Source organism: Sorex fumeus, unplaced genomic scaffold (assembly GCF_029834395.1).
Source record: "Sorex fumeus unplaced genomic scaffold, SorFum_2.1 ptg000086l, whole genome shotgun sequence".
Classification (NCBI taxonomy): Eukaryota; Metazoa; Chordata; class Mammalia; order Eulipotyphla; family Soricidae; genus Sorex; species Sorex fumeus.
Window position 1 is genome coordinate 27,024,684 of NW_026606143.1, and position 20,307 is coordinate 27,044,990.

Here is a 20,307-nt window from a genome sequence, read left to right on the forward strand (position 1 = left end):
ATTGTATTTTTGTGTTCTTTGATTATTTTTTGTGAGATTTCTTGTGTCACATGGACCTCCTTTATGAGTTTTCTTGGGTCACTTTGACCTCTTTTCTTGAGTTTTCGTCTTTATGAATTACCTTATTATAGCAATGCTGAACTTGCTGTTTGATATATATGTATGTATATCCATATATATACACATATATATACATATCTCTCATATATATATATATTTTGAGACACCAGCTTTGCTCAGAGCTTACTCCTGGTTCTGCACTGGTGGGTCATTCCTGGTGGTGTTTGGGGGACTATATGGGACTATATGGGATGCCGGGGATTGAATCCCAGTTGGTTGCATGCAAAACAAGAATTCTACCCTCTGTACTATCACTCTGGCCCTCTCTGGTAGACATTATATCCCATGATTTTGAGTTGTTCTCTGCTTATGATATCATATATCATATATCCTTGAGGTTTCAAGTTACTGTCATATTTTATTTTCTCCCCATTTTGCTACTTTAAATTTCCCTTTTCATTTGTATTATATCTAGTTCAAGCAGCTTAGAGAGTTGAAAATTTACTTTTATAGCAGGTGGTAGCAGGTGACTTGATTCAATGACTTGATTTGGTGAACTGCGTGGTCCCCCCCAAGCAATGCGAGGGGTGATCCCTGAGTGTAGCTGGGAGTAAGCCCTGAGCACCATTGGGTGTGCCCTCCATCATATTATGGCCTGGAAGTTATTATTATTATACTAATATGATTGACAGAAAGGCTATAATGCTTTCCATTAGTTTTCTGTGCCATATAACAGATTGCCACAGAACTAGTCACTTAAAACAATGCAAGTTTATTATCTTGTAATGTCCAGAGGTCAGTAGTCTGAGCCTGGTTGATCTATGTCCTCTGTTCTGGGTCTCACAAGGTTCCATGCAAGGTATCACCCAGGGCTCATTTCTCAATTTAAAGTTTGGTGATAGATTCACTTCTGAACTTACTCAGGTTGATGGCAGAATTTATTCACTTGCAACTGTTAGATCAAGAGTCTTTCTTCTCTTGCTGCTTGTCTGCCAGAGTTCACTCTCAGTTCCTGGAAGACACCTGTAGTTCTGTGTCAAGTAATCCTATTACAACATGGTAACTTGCTTCTTCAAAGTCACTAAGGGAGAAAGAATGGGTCTATTTGCAATCCCTAATGTACAAATCATGGAGTGACACAATCACCTTTTCCAGGTTCCTCTGGTTAGAGAAGCAAGTCAGATTCCACTCATCATTTCAAAGGGAGGGGATCATACAAAGGCACGAATTCTATGAGGAAAGGCATATTGGGAATCACCGTCAAGTCCCTCCACTGTGGCCATAGAATCTTGTGTCCTGACTTCTGATACTGGCAAAAAATCCAGTACCCCATGCCCAGTAGTTCCCAGTGTAGATACTCTGAATGGTACTTGGGTATCTACAAGTATGTCCAAAAAAGCTTCAGAAGAGTAAAATTAGTAAGTATACAAACTAACATAAATCACTATTAATGTTTCTTTTATTATGAAGAAATTTTAAATATACACAAAAGTAGAATGACATAATGAACCTTTGTGACTCCGTCACTCAGACCTAAGAGCTGCCAACTCACAACCAGTTTTGCCCAATGCACAACTCTTTTTTTAAATTAATTTTTATTAGTGAAACACCATGAGGTACAGTTATAGACTTACAAATTTTTGTACTTGGGTTTCACTTATACAATGATCAAATACCCATTCCTCCACCAGTGCCCATTTTCCACCACTATGGGTCCCAGTATCCCACCCTGCCTCTGTGGCAGGGCATTCCCTTTTGTTCTCTCGCACAACTCTTTACTTTTTTTTTCTTTTTGGGTCATACCCAGCGATGCACAGGGGTTACTCCTGGCTCTGCACTCAGGAGACCATGTGGGATACTGGGAATCGAACCCGGGTCAGCCACGTGCAAGGCAAACGCCCTACCTGCTGTGCTAACAATCCAGCCCCACTACTCTTTACTTTTAAATTATTGAAAAAATCCAGACTTCCTAGAATTTCATCCACAGATATCTATGTCTAAGAAAGAACTTCATTTTATTTATTATTTTTTAAATTTATTATTATTATTATTATTATTATTATTATTTTGAACGGGCTGGAGTGATAGCACAGCAGGTAGGGCATTTGCCTTGCAAGCAGCCAACATGGCCCGACCTGGGCTCAATTCAGAGAGCCCGGAAAGCTACCAAGAGTATCTCGCCCCCACGGCAAAGCCTGCAAGCTACCCGTGATGTATTCAATATGCCAAACACAGTAACAATTGTCAGAATGGAGACATTACTGGGCCCGCTTGAGCAAAATCGATGAACAATGGGAGGATAGTGACAGTGATTATTTTGAATAACTTTATTAAGTCATTAGTTTAGTTCCAGACATCCGATATTCCACCACCAATCCCACCACCATTGCACTTTCCTACCACCATTACTTCTAATTTTCCCAGGCACACTTGAGCCTGCTCCCATAGCAGGCCCTCAGGAAACAAGATATAACAGAAAAAGACCTCGAAATAGCGCTTGGGCGAATAAGAGACCTAGGGGATAAATTCAAGAGGAACAACATAAGAATCATTGGAGTACCAGAAGGATAGGAAGGCAACTCCAATGAAGTATCAATAGTTCTTTTTTTGGGTTTATTTATTTATTTTTTAAATTTTTTAAATTTTTATTAGTGAGACACCATGAGGTAGTTGTAGACTTACAAATTTTTGTGCTTGGGTTTCAATTATACAATGATCAAATACCCATCCCTCCACCAGTGCCCAGAAGTATCAGTAGTTAAAGATATCAATTGATGAGAAGTTCCCAGGGTGCAGAATAAAAAAAAAAACCTTTGTTTTAAAAAAACATTCTACCATTACCTCACATAAAAGTCTTAATATCAAATATGTAATACTCCAATTTCTATTGTCTTCTGTCATCATTTATTGTTTTAACCTAAATGTTACCCATACATTTAATGCTAAATATATCATTTAAATCTCTTTTAACCTGCATGTTCCCCTTCCATTCCTTTTTCTCCTTTTTGTTCTTGAACTTTATTTGTTGAGGAGCTTTGGGCTCTGTTTTTTCTTTTCTGGTTGCTCAGCCTGGAACTTGCTGATACATTCCAATTTTTAAAAGTGAGCTTATTGCAGAATCAACTCTGCAAATACTTTCACAGATTTACTAAATGAATGGTCTTTTTCTCAGTAATTATGTCATCTTTCTTTTCTTTCCTCCCTGCTTCCTGAATTCATTTATCTCGATCACCTCTGAATCAATAACAAAAAAGTTTCACAAAACTGCCATCTGCTTTCCCCTGGGGTTTATATCTTAAGACAAATTTTCCTCAATTGAATTCAAATTGAATAAGAACATTGAAACTAAGGATCCCTCATTAGACAGTTTGTTATTTCAAAGCATTTTCTATTTACTGTGCCTTATTTAGAATATAGTGTAATCCTGTGAAGGCAGTTCTGTTTGTTCAAAATGGCATATAATTGGGAATAATTACTATTCCCTATCTGACATAAAGTCTCTCAAGTTTTTTTTATTAGAGAAATTAAATTTATTAGAAACATTGTACCATCTGAATCTATTAATAAAACATTCCCTTTTCCTTTTTCCAAATTAATAAGGTTGTACAGATTCAGAAAATAATCACAATTTAAAATATAAATTTAAATAGCATTAAATAGTAGTTTGTGTTGATTGTAAATTTCTTTTTATAGCATCCAGAGAATATATGTAATTTTTTCAAAGGGACTTTTAGGCTTGTTATTTTGGGGGCAGTCTCCCAAGTCGTGCTTCATGGCCCTTAGAATAGTGGTTCAATGTATGGGTCTGAGGACGCAGTGCCGGTCTGGTGGTTGTGTAGTGTCTGCGATTACTCAGACCACTCTGGCAGTACTTTGGGACCTCCAGGGCCAAACCTGGTTGTGCTGGGGATTGAGAGATGCCCTGCATTCCTGCACCCCGCTATGCTTTTGGTGATTATATACAGTGACCAGGGTTGAACTGAGGTCAGTTGCATGCAAGGCAAGTTCCTTAACCCCTGTACTGTCTTTCCATCTCTCTTAGACATTTTTTTAAAAATAAAATCCTGCAGTTCCTTTCTCTCCCTGTCATTTCCCTGATTCTTATTCCCTGTAGGCACTCAGCAGTCTGCCAATCTACTTTCCTAAATGTTGTTGACATCTCTCATTAACTGTCATTGTTTTTCTTGATTTCTTTGCCCTTGGTGGAGAAAGCTATGCCTTTAAAAAAAACTAACTCCTCCTCTGCTGTTTTAATCATGTTTGAAAAGAAGTAGATATATATGTTTGTATGTTTGCTTCCTATATTTACCTTGTAGTTCACCATATTTTCACTTTCTAGTTCCTTTGCCAAGAGTCCAGAATGACAAAAATAAAAAAAATTGATACCCAACCACTCTACCTACACCGTCACCCTCTAATTTGAGGAAATGGGTCTTTGATGGCATAGCAGAAGTATGTCCAGTCTCCTGACTGCGCAGGAGAACCCAGAAATGTGTCCCTTTTCCTCCTTGCGCAGGACTGTAGTGTTACTCTTAGCCACTCCTCATGCAACTTTTGCATGGGCTCTCCTCCCTTTGGAGCACTTGCCCTCTAATCTTTTATGATTTCAGGGTGACCTTTTGCAGCAATGTACTGGGAAGTATCTAATGAATGGCCCTGCAGAAGGAAATACATCCTGATTTGTAGCATTTGCTCATTTGGGTGGTGTAGCTACCACCATGGCTGAGCTCAGGCTTCCAGTGCCACTGGGTGTTGAAAAGAAAGTGTCTACTTGGGCAGCATGAGCAGACTTCAGGACAACATTGTCTTTCAAGCACAAGCCAGGGCTCTCCATTTAGGATGGCTAGACTTAGGGATGGGCTGGAGCGATAGCACAGTGGGTAGGGTGTTTGCCTTGTATGCTGCCGACCTGGCCGAGCCGGGTTTGATTTTTCTGTCCCTCTCGGAGAGCCCAGCAAGCTACTGAGAGTATCCTGCCCACACGGCAGAGCCTGGCAAGCTCCCTGTGGCGTATTGGATATGCCAAAAACAGTAACAACAAATTTCACAATGGAGACATTACTGGTGCCCGCTCAAGCCAAATCTATGAACAATGGGAGGACAGTGCTACAGGTTTAAGGATGAAGTGGTTTTGGTCTTTCCATTCACTGCCTCAGTTCTTGCTATGTTGATGCATTTAAAATTTTTTTTGTGTGTGTAGGGGGCCAGTGTGTGTTGGTGACTGATAGTGGTACGGAGGGACCATAAGGGGTTTGGAATCAGACTTGGGCCTCCTGATTGCAATGTGTGCACTCTAGGGCTGGAACAATAGCACAGCAGGTAAGGCATTTGCCTTGCATGTGGCCAACCCGAGTTCGACTCCCAGCATCCCATGTGGTCCTCTGTACAACTCCAGGAAAAATTCCTGAGTGCAGAGCCAGGAGTAACCCCTGTGCATCGCTGGGTGTGACCCAAAAAGCAAAAAAAAAGTGTGCACTCCAACCCTTTGATCTATTTCTCTAGTCCCCTCCTCTGATGTATTTTTTCTGTATTGATTCTGCCAAACCTTCACTGTGCCTGGACTATCTGATACTGCCAGTCTAGACACCTGAGACTCCAGGCTGATTCAAGAGGATTCCCCAGTTCTTCTTTATCTTCTATCAAGTAAAATGTGTGTGGAGGGCCAGAGAAATTGTACAGCAGAGAATATGCTTGCCTTGCATGCAGTTGACCTTGGTTCCAGCCCTAGGACCCCATATGCTTCATATAACACCCCCCCCCAAGCACTGCCAGGGATGATCCTTGAGCACAGAGGCAAGAATAAGCCCTGAGCACTGTCAGTATGGCTCCAAAGCCAAAATTAAACAAACACAATGTGTTCTAAGCTGCTGCTAATTTTATTATGTGTTTACCTTGCTTCAATGTCCTCAGAGGAATCTCTTTGGAAAACGACTCTCATGCACAAGTGTGAAAGTGATGGTTTGTGGACATTATGTCTGGTCCAGGTAAACTGTCTAATGATGCTACGCTGAAGGAAGTATCAGGTAACTGGGATTCCTTGTTTTGAAATTCTGTTGATGGTGTTTTCTTTCCTGCACAGCGGACCGACCTGTCAGAGTATATGCGGATGGGATATTTGACCTCTTCCATTCAGGCCATGCGAGGGCACTTATGCAGGCAAAAACACTGTTTCCCAACAGCTACTTACTGGTGGGAGGTAAGAAGTGCATTTCTCTTAAAACTCCCTTATATACAGCATATGCCCTGAAAAGGTCTCCTTTCAGAGTTCCAGCATTAAAACTTCACAGTTAATAGTCTTGATTCTGCTCAGACTGGCTCACTTGTTCACTGTTTGAAATTTTAAATGATGATTAAAGAAACACAGGGGAAATTGCATCATGGAATTGTGCACCATTGATCCCCAGAGAGAGACAGGCTATTAATACGACCAGCGGTAAGGGTAAGTGCTTCATGGTTCCCATTAATGCCTTTCTTCTTGTATTTGAGGCCTGATCCAATTTATCTTTTCCCCTTTTTTGTGGGGGGGCACACTTGGCGATACTCAGGGGTTGCTCCCAACTCTGTACTCTGGGATTACTCCTGGTGGTGCTCAGGGGACCAGCCTGGAGTCTCAGGTGTCTAAGCTGGCATATGGGATGCTGGTGATCAAACCCAGGTTGGCTTTGTGTAAGGCAAGTGCCCTACCCACTTTACTATTTATCCAGCCCCTCCAATTCATTTTTCTATAATTTTCTAATGAGTATAGAGAAATGTAATATCCTTCTGGTTTTGAATCTTGAATATGTGTGAGGATTTAGGAAATTAAGGTTAAACGAAGTCATTACCCATTTCCTTTATGCGATCCCTGATACTTGGGACTACATTGTGCTGCCTGTAGTGGCTTGCAAGAACCATAATTACTTGACTGTGCATAATATGTCAAAGAAATGGAGGTTTGTGCACTTAGGTAATTTCCGTTTACAGTGAAGAAATTGATGCACTAAGTTTGTGGAGAGGGACAGGGGTGGTTACCTGTGAATCTAAACTTTCCTCCTTGAGAAGGCCTATAGATTTTAATGCAGGTGAAAGAAATAGTATCTGATGAGGATAACCTGTCTCTCACCTCTATACCTTCTAGATGCAGCATATCTGTTTACCGTGGTCAGTTTTGGCAATAGTGCATGATCCAGGCATGCTCAAGCCTTAGACTGTTACTGTGAAGGAAAGGTAGTTGATAGGAGATGGTGTGTCTGTGCTTTTTTTGTCAGCCACTGCAAGTTTAAAACTATTTTGGGGTGATTGAGGAGTTGGTAGATGGGGATATTTTGATAGCACAGTGGCACTAGAATTTCGGTTGTGGGAATGTTGAGACTTACACATTTATAGAGGTGGAAAGCTGTCATTCCAAACTATTGTATTATTGCTAACCAATGGAAAACCAATAAAATTTTCATAAAATATAAAATTTTACCTGAACTTCACCCTTCCCGCAATCATGAATATGAATAGGAACTGAAGCAGTATGACCCAAAAGCTATTAAAGAAATAGTATATAAATCTCTGGGAACAGTAACAAAGAATGAGAATTTAGAAGCAACCTAAACCATAATAAAAAATTTTCAACATGTTATCTTCTCCATTGATTTTTTATTTTCCAGTTTCAAATAATTTGATCATAGGACTAGGGAGATAGTCCAGGGGTTAGAGCATCTTCTTTACATAGGCTTGACCCAGGGTTGATCTCTGGCACCACATGGCCCTCTGAGCACTGCCCTGGAATCCTCTAAATACTGCTGGGGTGGACATCATGGTCACCACTGCAGGACCAAAACAGCACCCCGCTGTTAGCTCATCGTACTAAGCTGCTGGACCAGTTGGTGAAGTTATCAACAGGAGTAGCCTTTACTTGGGACTCCAACACCCCCCCCAATAAAATGATTGAATGGCAGTCCTATAAAATGTTGAAGCCATTCTATTAGTAAAATCCAATGTGATCAGTATTTAGTGCTTCTGTTTATCTGTTTGTATTTGATTGCAGGTCTGTGAGATGGAATCTCCTACCTTCTTCATGTAGACAGAGCTCTATTGAGTCAATTTATTGGAGCTTGAATCCCATGAGTGGCATTGCTGTAGTACACATATTTGTGTATAATTGCCAACAAGATAAAGTATAATCATCTTTTGTTTTTTGTAGCATGGCTTTTCTTTAAAATTTAACATCTATAACAGCTGTTTCAGGAATACTTTGTAACTGCACGTAAAACAAAGTTAGGTTCTGAACTCTATTTTAATTGAATATGCAGGGATGTTCACAAGTCTTGTGGGATATGGAAAACTTCTTATGTGGAGCTGTCATGCATATTGTGAGATATTAAATGTCATTGGCATTCTGTCCACTAAATGCCAATCGCTTCCTCCAATTATTGTGGCAACCATGCTCCATGACTTCCCATACTTCATAAGATGTGGCAAATTCCTGTGAAAGTCATTTTGTTGGTCTTCAAATTTTGGTTCCCATAGCTTTTGAGAGAATTCTGAAAGTCTACATACCTTCTTCCAAATGTTTTAGTTGAAATTAAAAATAATTTCATCCTAAGTTAAAATGGATGTGGTGCTGCAGTGATAGTACACCAGGTAGGGTGCTTGCCTTGCATGCTGCTGAGCTGGGTTTGGTCCCCGGCATACCATATGGTCCCCTGATCACTGCCAGGAGTGATTGCTGAGATCAGATCCAGGAGTAATTCCTGAGCACACTGACTGTGACCCAAAAGCCGAAACAAAGTCAAGTTGTTCTTTTTCCCTGTTGTTGAGTTCTAAGAGTTCTTTACATAGTTCAGATAAAAAATTTTTATCAGATACATCTTTTTCAAATATTTTCTCTGACTGTGTGTTGTCTTCGCATTACCTCGACATTGTCTTTCACAGAATAGAAGTTTGGCATTTTACTAAAGTCTAGTTTATCCATTGTGTCTTAGACATTTTGTAACTTTGGTGTTGTGTATGAAAAGTCACTGCTGTGTTGTGGGAGAGGTAGCTGAGTGCATGTGCTCTGATCCCTGGGATCAGTAGGCCCACATCTGATCCCAGCCATCACATATCCCTGGAACACAGAACTGGGAGTTAATAATTGAGCGCTGCCAGGTGAGGCTTCCCCTAAAAGTCGTTGCCATACTCAAGGTCATCTCAGTTTTCTCTATTATCTTCTTAGGAGTTTTAGACTCTGGTGTTTTATATTTAGATGCATGTATGTTCCATTGACACTTAGGTGCATATATTTGAGTTCATTTTTGTGAAAGTTTGTGCCTAGATTCATTTTTTTGCATATAGGTGTAATGTGTAATGAGTAATGTTCCCATACCATTTATTTTAAAGACTTTGTTCCACTGTGCAACTTTGTTTCTTTGACAAAGATCAGTTTAATATAGTTATATAGGTCTGGTTCTGGGCTAGTTTTCTTGTTCCCTTACTCTATTTGTTTATTTTCACCATACCATACTTTTTAAATAGTGTAGTTCTACAGTATCTATTGAAGTTGAATTGCGAAATTATTCTGTTTTTGTTCTGCTCCTGGTGAGGGAGAAATCTTTAACTTGTTCTTGAGCTTATGTTAAATCTTTAAGTTTACAATTAATTATGATATTAGCTATAGTTTTTTAGGTGGTCTTTATCAAGCTGAGACAGTTACCCTTTATTCCTAGTTTGCCAAGAGGGTTTTTCTTTTATCATGAATAACTGTTGGATTATATCAAATTCTTTTTCTACATTTGTTGATATGATTGTGTGGTATTCTTTATGTGGTTAGTGTGTTGATTATATTAATTTATGAATTATTGTCTAATAGTTATGCTATTTTACCCCTTCCCTTCCTTTTCTGTTATTGCAGTACCATAGATTGTGCATACTTGGCTGTGGTGCTTGCTGGGAGTTGCACACTTAACTTCTGGTGCTCACACACACTTGGTTTTGATATACTGGAGATCATACACTTGTGGTGGCACTGGGGACCTTAAAAGGCAGTGCCTCTGCCATTATACTAGGGTACGTAGATGGCACCAAGGATTGAACTGATGGTCTTACAATTGCAAGGCAGGTGCTTTATGACTGAATTAGTCCCAGGTCCTGATCACAATAACTTTTGAGTGTTAAACCAGACTTGCATACCTGAGATAAATCTCATTTGGTCATGGTGTATAATTCCAGTACATTGTTATATTGATTTGTTTTTTTTTAAGGTTCTGCAGCTATGTTCACAAGAAAGATAGGTCTGTAGTATTTTTGTGTGTAATATATTTCTTTTGGTGTTATGGTAGTTTAATAAAATGAGTTGGGAGACATTCTCTGAAAAAACTGTAGAGAACTGGTATTGTTTCTTCCTTAAAGGTTTGGTAGAATCCACCACATATGGGCATGGCAATTTCTCTCTTTTAAGGTTGTTATTGATTTGATCTTCTGACTTGATCGGCCTAGTCATATTTTGTAGTTATTGTGAAGTTATTGTGAAATTTTGATAGCTTGTGTATTTCAAGGAGTTGTTCATTTTAACTATTCTAATAAAATTCATGAAGATAGAGTCAGAGCAATAGCATAGCTGGTAGGGCTTTTGCCTTGTACATGGCCATCCTGGGTTCTATCCCCAGCATCCCATATGGTCCACCAAGCACCACCAGGAGTGATCCCTGAGTGCATAGCCAGGAATAACCCCTGAGAACTGCCAGGTGGGGCCCCCAAACAAACAAAAAATATTATTAACATAGACTTAGTTGTTCATAATATTCCTTTATTAACCTTTCAATAGCCATTAGTTCTATAATAATATGCCCTCTTTAATTTCCAAGACTGGAAGTTTATATCTTCTCTCACTAGTTTTGTTAGAAACTTACAGAAATTTTTATCGTTTGAAAGAATCAGCTTTTGATTTTATTGATTTTTCTGATTACTCCTATTTTTTTCAGATTTTTTATTATTCCTTTTCTTCTCCTTATGTAGTATTTAATTTGCTCATCTTATTTCTAGTTTCTAAAGTGGAAGCTTAGATTATTGATTTCAGATTGCCCTCCACACCATCATTGAGGACCCTAGACTGGGGCGTTCAGAATCTTCTCAACATATGCACAGCACTGGGGACTAAGCTCACTTCATCACTCTTGTCCAGGCACTTCCTCAGCCACTGAGCCACTTTCCAGGCCCTTTCTCACTGGGTTAAGCAGCTAAGCAGCTCTCTTAGATTTCTTTTGGCTCCTGCAAGTGGCATCAGAATTTGAATTCATGACCTTAAATTTGCTGAGAAAAATAATTTAAGTCATTGAGCTATCTTCTTTATTTTCTAATGTATACATTTAATGCCATAAATTTTCCTGTAAGGACTTTTTACTGCATTCCACAATTTTACGGTATTATTTTCATTTCATTTTATTTTCATTAAGGTAGTATTTTCATTTTATTTAAAATATTTCAATTTTTCTTGAGACTTTTTTTTTATTGACTCACCTTGAGATACAGTTACAAAGCTTCCATGTTTGAGTTTCAGTCATACAATGATCAAACACCCATCCCTCCACCTGTGAACATTTTTCACCACCAATGTTCCCAGTATCCCCCCATCCTACCTCTCCCCCTGCTTATAAGGCAGAAAATTGCCCCCATACTCTCTCTGCTTTTGGGCATTATGGTTTGCAATAAAGATACTGAAAGGCTATCACTTTTGTTCCTTTATCTACCTTCAGCATACACCTCCCATACCAAACTATCCCTCCAACTATTTTTGACTTCGTGATCCCTTCTCTATTCCAGCTGCCTTCTCCCGCAGCTCATGAGGCAGGCTACCAACCATAGAGAAATATTCCTGACCCTGCCTTTATTGTCCTTGGCTGTCAGTCTCATATTATGATATTTTATATTCCACAAATGAGTGCAGTTGAGATTTATTCTTAACCCGTTTGTTGAACATTGTATATTTAGAAGCATATTCTTTAATCTCCAAGTATTTGGAGGATTTTCCAGTTATCCTTCTGTTTTTTTAACTTTGGGTTTATACCTGGAGGTGCTCAGGATTCACTCCTGGTGGGGTTCAAGAGACCATATGAGTTGCTTGGGACCAAAACCAAGTTGGCTGTGTGTAAGGCAAGCACCCTAACTGCTAACAATTTCTTTGGCCCCTCTTTCTGTTATCAATAACAGGTTTAATTCCATTATGGTTGGAGAAGAGACACTATTATTTCTATTCTTTCAAATTGGTTAAGTTGTGTTTTATGACTCAGAATGTGGTCTCTATTGGTGAATGGTCCATGTAAACTTGAGAAAGATGTGTATTCTGTGAATGAATGAAATCATCTGCAGATGTCAATTATATCCAGTTGATTGATGGTGCTGTTAAGTTTAGCCATCTTCTCATTCATTTACTGTCTGCTAGATCTGTCCATTTATGATAAAGTGCTAACATCTCCAATTATAATGGCATATTTTTTCTATTTCTCCTTGCCATTCTATTAGACTTTGCCTCACATTTTGGACTTTGTGTTGTCAGGCACATATACATTAGGGATTCTTATATTTTCTTAGAATGTTAATATCTTTATTATTATTTAACGACTATCTTTATTCTTGATAATACTTTTTGCTTTGCTATCTGAAGTTAATGTAGTTTCTGTCAGTTCTTTTTCTGCTGTTGTTCTTGTGTCACATCAACGGTGCTGAAAGGTGACTCTTTTTTTTTTTTTTGCTCAAAACTGATTTTTTTTTATTAGTGAAACACCATGAGGTACAGTTGTAGATTTACAGATTTTTATACTTGGGTTTCGGTTATACAATGATCAAATACCCATCCCTCCACCAGTGCCCATTTTCCACCACCATGGATAATATCCCTCCCACTGCCATCCCCCCCATCCCACCCCACCTCTGTGGCAGGGCATTCCCTTTTGTTCTCTCTCTCCTTTTGGGTGTTGTGGTCTGCAAAAGAGGCATTGAGTGGCAAACATGTTCAGTGCATAGTCTACTTTCAACATGCATCTCCCCTCCTGGGAGGATCCTCCAAACACCCTTTATTTGGTGCTCCCTTCTCTATCTGAACTGCCCTTTCCCCTAGAATACCCGGCTGGCCTCTAAGCTATGGAGTAATCCTCCTGGTGCTGATCTCAGCTATTCTTGGGTATTAATTTCATATTGTGTTACTTTATATCCCCCAGATGAATGCAATCTTTCTATGTCTATCCCTCTCTTTCTGACTCATTTCACTTAGCATGATACTTTCCATATTGTACCACTTGTATGTAAATTTCATGACTTCATCTTTTCTAAGAGCTACATAGTACTCCATTGTGTAGATGTACCAAAAAAACTGATTTGTTTAATCTTATAAATAGATCAATAATCTCATGGCATGGAAAGCTTATGTCAAAGGCTACTTTTGGCTCTGTGCTTGGGGTCACTTTGTGGCAGTGCTTAGAGGCCATATAGTGGGATAGTAGGGGTAAAACTCGAATCAGCTACATGCAAGGTAAGCGTCTTAACCATTCAATTCGACCCAGCTATTTAAAAGATAACATGTTGTATCTTTTTTCATGTCTTTGCTTTAAATGACTATGTGGGGTTTTTTTGGGGGGGGTCACACCTGGTGATGCACAGGAGTTACTCCTGTCTCGTGCACTAAGAAATTACTCCTGGCGGTGCTCAGGAGACCATATGGGATTCTGGGAATCAAACCCTGGATCGGCCACATGCAAGGCAAACACCCTACTTGCTGTATTATTGCTCCAGCCCCAATGACTATGTGTTTTTATTTAAAGTAGGTTCCTTATAAATAGCACAGAGTTGGATCTTACTTTTTCATTTGCTCTGACAATTTCTGCTAATTGTAAATTTAGATTATTGCTGTTCATGGTATTGATATCATTGGTTTAATATCTACCACTAATTTTTATATTTTCTGTTTGGTTCTGATGTTCTTTGTTTCTTTTGCTTTCCACGCATTTTTATGCTTTTTATCAAGCATTTTATATTATTCTCCTTTCTTAGCAAATATCAATTATACTCTTCACTTTTAGTGGTTGTTTTAGAGTTTGTAATATGCATTCTAAGCTAATGAAAGTTGGCTCTCAAAACTCTGCCAGTAGAGCAGTTTCCTTTGTAATAACAAAATATTTCTAATTTCTGCATTCCATTCCTTGTATCATTGGTTTCATCAATTTTGCTCATATGTAAGCATATAGATTCATATATGCACACATAATTATTTATTATTGAATACAATGGTGGTTTTATTTTGAGTTTAAAGGTTGTCTACTATATTAAGAATATGGTTTTATTTTTCAGACTGGAGAGATGCTACCAGGCATAAGATGCTTGCCTGCACTTGGCCCATTCAGGCTTGATTCCCTGCAATAATTATGGTCCCCAAGCACTTTCAAGAGTAATCTCTGAGCACAAAGGCAGGAAGAAACCCTTGAACTCTATTGAGTGTGACCCAAACCCCGCAAAAAAAGTATGGTTTTTAAAAAAACCTTTACTTATTTGTACTCTATTGCTTTTTATGCAGATCTAAATTTCTGATCAATATAATTTTCCATCCTTTTTATTTTCCTCTCAAGAACTTTAAAAAATATTTCTTGCAAGACAGGTCTATTAGAAACAAATTCTCTCAATTTTTTTTGTGTGTGAGGAAGTCTTTATTTTTTCCTCTGAAAGGATAATTTCACAGGGTAGAGAATTTTACTTTGGTGAGGTTTTTTTCCTTCCAGTATCATAAATATTTTACTTTGTTCTCTTCTAGCTTGCATTATTACCATGGAGAAGTCCAATGTATTTTTTATCTTTGCTCCTTTGTGGGCAAGATATTTTTCCCTCAGCTTCTTTTGATATTTTTTCTTTGGCATATTTCCTGCTTCATATTCTCTAACATTTAATGAGATGAGTGGGTTTTCATTATTTGTAGATAAATATGTTATTGCTAGAATTAGGGATTTTAATTTATTTATTAAGTTCTCCTTCAATTTGTTGCAAGCAATGGATTATAAATGATGTGACCTGCAGAAAAGTTGTTTCCAAGCTAATAGAATCATTTCCTTTCTCCCTTTCTGGGAAATATAACAAAAAGGGTTTATCAAGAATTATCAAATGGCTCTTAATTATATCCCTTTCTCTTTTACATGAAAGCAATTTAGTCAACCAAATATATTCAGAAGGGGTAATGAAAATGGAAATGTTGGTAATTTAATTACACCATTGCCAATCCAATTATTTTTGATAAAATGCTTTTATCATTTGCTTGAAACTTGAGAAAATAGAAAGCCTTGGGGTTGCAGTTTTAGCTTACTAAAATTTGCAGAAACCACCTAATTGGCAAAGTCAGCCTTCCTTGTCAAACACATTAAAAAAACCTGGAAACCAAGAAAAAATCTTTTTAATTCAAATGTATTAATGTATTTATAGAAGTCTTATAAAATCACTGAGAAATTACAGAATGCATGGTATAAAATAGAATCATTGTGTTTAATTTATAGAAATGCAATGTAATTTACAGATAAAATTATATGATACTTGTAAGAAAAAGGAGTATGATTAGAAAAGGCATGTTATTTCTTCTCTAAATATTGGGTGTGTGTATATCAAACTGATGTTTAGCTTTTGGTAGTGATAAGGTCAAATCCAATATAAAAATTAGAAATAATTTATTTATTTGATATTGTAGTCATACTTTCCCCATGTAGTAAGAATAGAGAAGAGAATTTTTTCTTTTCTTTTCTTTTGGGCCACACCCAGTGATGCTCATGAGTTACTCCTTGCTCTGCACTCAGTGATTTCTCCTGGCAGGCTCAGGGGACCATATGGGGTGCCCGGGATTGAATCCAGGTTGGCCATGTGTAAGACAAGCACCCTACCTGCTGTTCTATTATTCCAGCCCTATTATCTCTTTTTCAAGTAACACAAACCAACTTAATAGCAGACAGTTCCATGGTGAGGAAAAGTTTAGGAGCCCTTTATGAATAGTTATTCTGTATTGGTAGTTGAAAGGCTGGCTCTTGATGTGGTGTATGTATAGCTATCAAATACAGGGCTTATGATGAGTTGAAAGAATGAAGCTACTATACTAATTGTGCCTTACCATTCCCTCCCCACTTACATCTGCAGGTTGGTGGTTGTAGAAATTCCACTGGGTAATGAGAGAAAGGACTTCAGCCATGAACGTACTCTGGTCAGGGCAGGACTTGGTATTTCTACTTTATGTTTGGGCAGAAATAGTTGATTCAAAGATCATAAATTGATAAATAGACATACTAGTCTACTTCTTAGGCTATAATAGATCTCACATACTACCAAGAGTTTTGGACTATTATCTGATATCTGCATTTCTCATTTTGAATCATGGAACTCGTGATAATTTGTCATTTTCCCCCCACAAGTGTATCTTTGTTATCATTATTTTTGTGAATTAAAACTAGGTCTCATCATAAAGGATCATCACATTCTCTTTAAATGTTAATTTAAAAGTTTATGTCATTTTAAAACAAGTCAAGCAACTCAATTTTATTATTATCAAAAAGTTTCTTTTCCCTAAACACAATTTTCAAAGAGCACAAGTCATAATCTACTTCTTCACAGAGGGGGGTTAAAAACCCACTAAAAACAATCCTACTCTTACTATTTATTGGAGACACAAAATACACCCCTATCAACCTGGGCTCCTACTCAATTTTGTGTTCTAGTTAAAACCAAATCTCCATATAAAACTGTCTTCTGCCTTCCCTGTAGGAAATCCAGTCTCAATCCTTGTTGGGAGCTCCTAACCTACCTGGAATCAAAGCCAATTCTTAGATATTTGCAGAAACAGGATGGGGCATCCAGGCCAGCTCAGCACTGTGTTTGCTTGCCCTCATCATCTGAGCTCCCAGCAGCACTCAAATGGAGTAAATATCTGGCACTCGAAGCAAGTCCACAGCACCATGTCCTTGACCCTCTGGAGCCCCTGCTGCTGGTTCCTGCTGCTGGTGCCTTCATAGACCCTTCTTTGCTTGTTTGGAGAAAACATTTCTCTTTGCCCTCTTCCTTAGAGAATTCTCGAGGAGCTCTGGTTTTGGAAAAGCTGCAGCTGGGACAGAACACAGTCTATCTGCAGCTTGAATTCCCAGCTTCTACAGTAGAGTTTGCGTCAAGTGGCTGGACCTCTACTTAGAAAATGAAGGGCAGCAAAAAGGCAGAGCCTCAATCACAGTCTCTCTGGAAATGGTCCTATATTCCTAGTAACATCAGTGAATGGCACAGGTTTTAGAACATTCATTACTCTGTATGTACAGATGATCACGTTCCAGTCTCAGAATTCCAACCAGTTTTACAAACAGACAACTGAGTGTAAGGAATTGGAGATAACGTTCCCAGTAATAAGCAGCAGACTTGGAAGAGAACCCAGTTCTGTTGGGCTTCTCAGTTGAGGCTCGATACTATAGTTTCTCTTCTGTAGTCTACTGGTAATATTTCACTTTGAACACAGTGAGACATCAGAATAGGTTAGTTGCTGCATGGACTCTCCATTTAGTGAATTCATCCGTGGAACACCATGGCTTAGAGTTCTCCATCTGGTTAGGAGAGTGTATTTGCCAAGACTCAAGAACAACAGTGCTGCTTTGGGTGTAATTAATGTTTAGACAATAATTGGTCAGCATGTTCAGCTGTTTCTTGAGGTCACTTGTGGGATATGAAAATAGGACCCTTATTGGCATAAACAAGATGTTAATTTTATTTGTACTCTGTCAGGAAGCCATTATCTTGGCCATCTAGAAGTTATACCCTATTATATTACTCAGGTAGGAGGTTAAAAATAGAGAAGGCTCAGACTAGTTTTGTATTGCCTGAAACAGAAAATTGATGCATCTGAAATCCATTTCTGCTCAATCTGAATCTCTTTTTTACCATCCCCATCAGGGCTTACTCCAGGCTCTGCTCCCAGGGATCACACCTGGTGAACTTGGGGGTACATATGGGATGTCAGGGATTGAACCAGAGTTAGCCACAAACAAGGAAAGTTCCTTTCCCACTGTACTGTCACTCAGCCCCCTCAATATAAACCTTAGGGTTATATTTTGATAAAATCCTAAAGGAACATTTGAAAAGTCTCAGATCAATTATTTAAACTGTAAACATGACCCATAAATAATTTCTATCTAGGGAGTCACAGATTTATACAGTCAGTAAATCAATATATCACATAATCACAATTGTCCTACCCACACTGAGGGTGATAGTGGGTTCAAAACCAGACCCAACTCAGAATATTCTTAATAGGCTTCAGGGTATTTCAAATGTTGTACACATCAGAATCATCTTTGAAACTTGTCAAAAATAGAATTGTCTGGGCCCCAGTCCAAATCCACTGTCTTAGATTGTTTGAGTTACTGTAATGAGCTACCACAGACTGGGTAGTTTAAAAACAACAGTTCCTCTCTAAAAATTCTGAAGGACACCCATCCAAGATGAAGGCACAAGCATAGCTTCCTCCTGATGAGAGCTCTCACTTTTTCTTTTTCATAGCTATCTTCTTTCTGTGTCCTCACATGGTGAAAGGGGTTAGAGAGGCCCCAGAAGCCCCCTTTTTATTTTTTATTTATTTTTGGTTTGGGGGTCACACCTGGCGGTCCTCAGGGGTACTCCTGGCTCTGCACTCAGGAATTACTCCTGGCAGTGCTTGGCGTACCATATGGGATAAAAAAAAGTAAAGGCCCTTCCATTGATCATCGATTTGCTCGAGCGGGCCCAGTAACGTCTCCATTGGAGACTTTGTTGTTACTGTGTTTGGCATGTCGAATACGTAACGGGGAGCTGGCGAGATACTCTCGGCAGCTTGCCGGGCTCTCCGAGAGGGGCGGAGGAATCGAACTTGGGTTGGCCATGTTGGCTGCGTGCAAGGCAAACGCCCTACCGCTATGCTATCGCTCCAGCCCATATGGGATACTGGTGTCAAATCCAGTTCAGCCACGTGCAAAGCAAACAGCCTACCCACTATACTATTGTTCCGTCCCTGAAGCCCCCTTTTAAAGGAATTAAATTCCATTCATAAGAATTTCATCTTTGTGAGGTGGAAGAGGTGGCTTGGAGCCATATCCATAGGTTCTCAGGGCACACTCATGATTCTGTGCTCAGGGATTACACCTGGCTAGGCTTGGGTACCAGGGATTGAACCCGGATCAGCTGCATGTACTATCTCTTGGGCATAAGAACTTCCTCTTTTATTATCTAAGCACCTCCCAAAGGCTGCTTTCTAATAGTGGGTTACGATTTCAACATATGAATTATTGAAGACACATTCTGACTTACTGAATCCAGGGAGAGAAGGATGAGCTTCTTCATGTAGAGCAAATTCTTTAGGTGATTCTGATACTTAGGAAGATTTTCAAGCTTGCTACATGGTTGGTGGTGTTGTGGTGATGCTTATACGCTTTCTGTATAGCAGTTGGGGTAGTCTGCTGTGGGCCAACAGGAACTGTAACCATAATGACTTTCTTCCTGAAATATAAGAAAATAATTCTTATAAATATTCTTATAATAATTCTTATAAATATATTTGTCTATAGGATAGAGATGCATGCATTTGTGAGAAGCCTAAAAAATCCTTTCTAAAGCTAGTAGTAAAGACTATTATTCTCTCCATTTGAAGGGCCAGGAAACTGAGAACTAGAAAGGAAAAGTGATATAGGATGAACTCTGCTAGATTAGATCTTATCTTTATTACTATCTCCTCTTGATTCCATAGCCTGGTGGGTAGTGACTGCATCTCAGTCAGAGAGACCAGAATGTGTGTGAGCATGTGTGTGTGTGTGTGTGTGTGTGTGTGTGTGTGTACATGGCTACACATGGATTACTGAGTACAGTCATTTGATTACAACTCTGAGTACAGAATTGGAGCTGATTGTTTCAACCATCATTCACCTCTTTTTTTTTTCTTTTTGGGTCACACCTGGCGATGCACAGGGGTGACTCCTGGCTCTGCACTCAGGAATTACTCCTGGCGGTGCTCAGGGGACCATATGGGATGCTGGGAATCGAACCCGGGTCAGCCACGTGCAAGGCAAATGCCCCACCTGCTGTGCTATCACTCCTATCATTCACCTCTTGGTTCCTCTACTTCTCTCTTACTTCACTGTCTGTTCAGTTGACCATTTTAATCCTGAAGGGGAAGAAAGGGAAACAAAAAGATACGAGAGTCATAATGGGGAATATGGGGAATATTTTTTTTCATAGAAGCTGCAGTGGAGAATGCAATTGTAATTAGCACTAAAATGA

General features: G+C 39.0%; 1 protein-coding gene across 6 annotated transcripts in view; it reads left to right on the forward strand.

Moving 5' to 3' along the window:
- Window positions 1–20,307, forward strand: part of PCYT1B (phosphate cytidylyltransferase 1B, choline) — a 134,515-nt gene that overhangs the window by 78,926 nt on the left and 35,282 nt on the right. For 4 of the 6 annotated variants that reach the window (XM_056131222.1, XM_056131223.1, XM_056131220.1 and 1 more), the window contains exon 3: window positions 6,140–6,256. The exons of the other annotated variants lie outside the window; for them this stretch is intronic. In XM_056131222.1, the coding sequence (XP_055987197.1) occupies window positions 6,140–6,256 (117 nt within the window). The remainder of the gene's footprint in view (window positions 1–6,139; window positions 6,257–20,307) is intronic. 6 annotated transcript variants of the gene reach the window in all.